At 48.3% G+C, this 4354-nt stretch overlaps 1 protein-coding gene across 1 annotated transcript; it reads right to left on the bottom strand.

Annotated features, from left to right (window-relative positions):
- Positions 1–205: 205 nt before the first annotated feature.
- hyal6 (hyaluronoglucosaminidase 6) lies at positions 206–3335 on the bottom strand. The gene is made up of 3 exons (XM_034175650.1): positions 2254–3335; positions 1325–1414; positions 206–687 (listed from the first exon to the last, which is right to left on the bottom strand). The coding sequence occupies exons 1-3, from the start codon at positions 3187–3189 to the stop codon at positions 226–228; spliced, it is 1488 nt and encodes a 495-aa protein (XP_034031541.1). The 5' UTR covers positions 3190–3335; the 3' UTR covers positions 206–225.
- Positions 3336–4354: the final 1019 nt, after the last annotated feature.

Genomic DNA, 4354 nt, shown 5'->3' with positions numbered 1-4354 from the left:
GTTGAGTGATAAAATGAAGTCTTGGTTTGTCCAGGATCAAAGAGTGGTGGCCAAGTGGTCGGTGCACTTGATTTCAAAATAGAAGGTTCCAGGTTCAAGACCACCTGTGCCTGTTACCCATGTAATGTGGCGTTGTGTCAGGAAAGGCATTCCATGTAACACTTGTAGCAGCGCAGCATGTAGATCCCGCCGGGTTACTAGGGAGAAGCCAAAACTTAGTTTTGTCTACAGGATCAGACATTTGATCATGAGACAAAGTCCCAGGAACATGATGATGCATAAACATGAGAAATGGAGAGACAAGAGGAGCATTACTTCGGCCAACAGCCCAGGCTCACGGCGGGGAGGCGAGCGGGTAGCTAGGGGAGGAGCCTGGGGCATCTCACAGTAAACACCGGTCCAGCCCTGGTAGCACTGGCAGGTGAACTTACGCTTCATGTCGAGGATGTCGTGGTTATTGAGGTGACCATGGACATAGAAGCGGGGCCCTGTGGGGGCCGGGTTATGGTGGATGTGGAAGAAGCGTGGGTTGAGGTGCAGGTGGGTGCCAGAATCCAGGCTCTTGCGGACACAGCGGCCGTTCTTTTTGCACAGAGCTTTGCTGCACAGCTTGGCAGCAGATGTGACGTTAATGACGTAATGACCAAGCGGACCGTCGATGTAGTTCTTTATCTTCAGGCAGTTCCTCTGCAGAAAGCAGGACAGAAAATGTCTTTAAACAAGCAGCATTTTCTAAACAAGAACATTCAGATCTGATTCCGATCCACATGGAGCCTCAAACACCCAGTCAGACCTCGTCAGTGTTCACACGTTTTCATACAGAATTTTTTAGAATCTGTAAAATTTAGTTATGAAGCTTTCTGACACAGTTCTACCAAGATGATGAAACAATGACACATTTGAACACAGACTGTGTCCCAGTTCAGAGGCAGCATCCTTCTAAGGCTGCATTCCATGAAGATCTGTTTTTCAGAGGTCGCAGAAACCGAACAAACAATTCTGAAATCAGTCAAGCCCATGGAGCATTTCCTTATTGCGTCATTACCTTTCCCCCCTGTCACCTGGCGGCCTTGACAGCTGCACGCAGCAAGCTCGTGTTGTGGAGGAAGGGTACACCTGCTGTAGTCTTCATGTTGGAGGAAAGAAGGCTGCACACATCAACCACTTTCCAAGCAGCCTTCAAAATGGGAAAGTTTAGCTGCAGGTCTTATGATGGAAGTGATCGATGAATGCTGCCTAAGAAGGATGCTGCCGCTGACTTTAGACCAAACCATTGCTTTGATTCTGTGGCGTGTTGCAGATGTTAGCCTCGGAGCACGGTTACCTGTGATCGAGCGTACTCTGATGATCCCCACAGAACGATACCTGACGCCCCTAAAGCAGCACTCTCCCCGATGGTATGAACCAGGTCACTCTAAGACGGAAACACAGCAGAATGTTTGACGCACTTTTCTCTGCCATGTTAACATGCAAACAACAGATTGAAGAGGACTTGTTCGTCCTCTGCAACGCAGCACCCACCACACTATAGAACCACTTTTGGTGCTGAATGGCAGCCCACTGGTCCAACTCCACTGCCCCATAGTAACCAACCAGGTCAAATGTGGGTGTGTCCGTGACCTCCTTCAGTCTCTGGGGTCCTCCACACTGAGACACGTGTCCTGGATCATGTCCAGAGAAACTTCCCACATGGACTATATGTGGTGTCTGATGTTCCCTCACAGTGTCAGTGATCATCTTCATCTGAGTCTCACTAAGTAACTGTTCATTGGACACAAAGTCCTTCCAGCTGGATCCTCCAGAGATCCTCCACAGAGACCTGGGACCAAAGACATCTGGTCCTCACCTTAGGACACTGGTTAGAGTTCGTCTGACAACCAGATAGTAAGACAGGAAGTACCAGGACCCTAAAGACTTGGACCTTCGTCGTCCTACAAAATATCAGCATCACCAAACACCTCTGACCTTTGACCTCATGACTCAAGTGCTTCCCAGGTGTTGTTGGATCTCAAAGACTAGAGGACCCAGAGACATAAACGTCCCTGCTGAGGTCTGGTGGACGAGTCCAGTATTGTTTAATAAAAATTTAATGATGCTGATTTAAGGAAGGTCTGATGAAGCTTACAGGCCATTGGACTAGTTCCTAAAAACATTGACTTTGAACCTAACACTGTTAGTAATTTAAGGGACTAAGTGCCAGAGGACATGAAAGAGTTTTACTGCCGTTTACATTTCCCACGTTTGTAGACTTACCTCAGAAAGGACTACAAAGGTGTAGGTGTAGAAAGGTCTGGAGTAGACAAACACAGGCAGTGTAAAGTCCCGGTGAGCAATGGATGCGATCCTCATGGCTTCCTTGACACGGTAGTGGACAAATTTGACCGTGTTGGGAGAAGACTTGAGCTCATAGTCCAGGTAGATGGATGGGTACAGGGCTGTGCTTCCCTTCCACAGCCACATCAGATGATCATTGCGAACATGCTCCACATTGGGGCATTCTCCTGTATACCGCTGAGGGTGCTGCTTGTACCCATAGTTGTAGCAGTCAGGAAACAGGTAAAAACCCCAAAGTCCATGAGGCCTGCGACCTTCAGCCAAGGCCAAAGTCAGGTTCATGAAGGCCTGACTGGCTTTCTCAAAGCGTTCCTTTGCTTGTTTCTCCACCTTGTGCTCTGGCCAGTGTGGATGATGTTTTCTTATCTGTTCCTTGGATTTGTTGCGGTAGATATTCTTCGCACCCCAGTTGCGGACCCACTGAGGCCTCCAGTTTTCCCAGTCAATGACACCCAGACCTTTAAAGTCCTTGTGAGGGATCAGCTTGTCGATGTCAGCCCGGGCTTTGCTCAGATGCTTAGTGATGCTCTGGTTCTGTGGCAGACCGCCGTTTATGGGGATTCCAGAGTTGGAGTAATACGGATAATATCCCAGGTGGCTGTGGTAGAATATGGTGATGTTTGGGCCACTAAGGGTTTCATTGAGATTTGCCACAATATCAAAAATTTTCAGGTCCAGATCCACCTTGAAGCGAAGGCGACAGGACTCAGTCGGAGCATTCCAGACTACAATGAAGGGATGATGAGGCATCAGAGGAGCTCGGGTCGGCTTCACCTGCTCGTCTCCAGCATCTGCCTTTATTGCAGTCCCAGTCCACAGTGTTAGTCCCAGGAGATGGAGCCCCATCAGCGCCATGGTCCAGATTCCTCATGGAGTAATTCATGGTCCTGCAGTCAAGTAGATAACAGGAGAGACATGTCTCGAGAGGAAATCAAAAGATTTGAAGGTTCAGTGAGCAGAACTAATCAGCTTGGCTGGAGAGAGGACACGGAGCAATGATCACTGAAGTGAACTGCTCCAAATTCCACAACACAGCCCTCCTCTGTTCTTCAGAGGGATGCAAAGTCCCAACGCAGGAGGAGAGCTCACTGTCAGAAACATCACTCATATTTCTCAACAAATGTTGTTTTCATATAACTATTTCACAGGAGTAAAAAGTGATCAACGCAAAAGTTAGCAATCAAAAGACTCAGATCAAAAGATCAAGCAATCAATAAAGTGATCAATGAATTTCCATCTGACTCTCTCACATACTCTCACTCACATTCACATCCACATTTCACCTGGCCAATGACACGCCCCGTTTCACCTGGCTAATGACACGCCCCCATGTCATCGGGCCAAGGACACGCCCACATTTCCACCTGGCCAAGGACACGCCCACGTTTCACCTGGCCCAATGACATGCCCACGTTTCACCTGGCCCAATGACACGCCCACGTTTCACCTGGCCCAATGACACGCCCATGTTTCACCTGGCCCAATGACACGCCCACATTTCACCTGGCCCCATGACACGCCCACGTTTCACCTGGCCCCATGACACGCCCACGTTTCACCTGGCCCAATGACACGCCCTTGTTTCACCTGTCTGCAGCAGGTAGATAGTTACTTTGGAGAAGTGGAGATGGACCTGTTGTCTGTGTGAGTGGTTGCCCTCCGGAACCTGGGGTGGTTCTGAAGTATGGTGGTGACACATGGTGACACACCAGCACATGCTCCAAAACCAGATCTTTGACTTGAGTCGAGTTATTTTTCAAATGTATTATTTGTTTCTATAACAAATTTTTGTGACTTTGGAAAAATTTTATGTTGCTAACTGTAAATAAATAAAAAATTCTTAGTTACTGATCTCATCAGCAGTCCCTGTTTTGGATGGACACACAGGGGTCCATTCTCAGTCATCTGTTCCTGCCCTCAGTACTACTTTGGATCTGGTTTTTGAGTTTTTAATGGTTAACTTCACCCTCTTCTTCCCTCATCTGGATCCAGTTGGAGCGGTTTCCTGGTGCCAGACCAA

The sequence above is a fragment of the Thalassophryne amazonica genome, chromosome 8 (assembly GCF_902500255.1).
Source record: "Thalassophryne amazonica chromosome 8, fThaAma1.1, whole genome shotgun sequence".
NCBI lineage: Eukaryota > Metazoa > Chordata > Actinopteri > Batrachoidiformes > Batrachoididae > Thalassophryne > Thalassophryne amazonica.
This window is presented reverse-complemented; position numbering and strand designations above follow the sequence as displayed.

Coding starts and splice junctions, on each gene's coding strand:
- hyal6 (XM_034175650.1), bottom strand. CDS start 3,189: ATGGCGCTGATGGGGCTCCATCTCCTGGGACTAACACTGTGGACTGGG. Junction 1,415..2,253: donor CCTTTGTAGTCCTTTCTGAG/GTAAGTCTACAA, acceptor TTTCCGTCTTAG/AGTGACCTGGTTCATACCAT. Junction 688..1,324: donor CAGAGTACGCTCGATCACAG/GTAACCGTGCTC, acceptor TGCTTTCTGCAG/AGGAACTGCCTGAAGATAAA.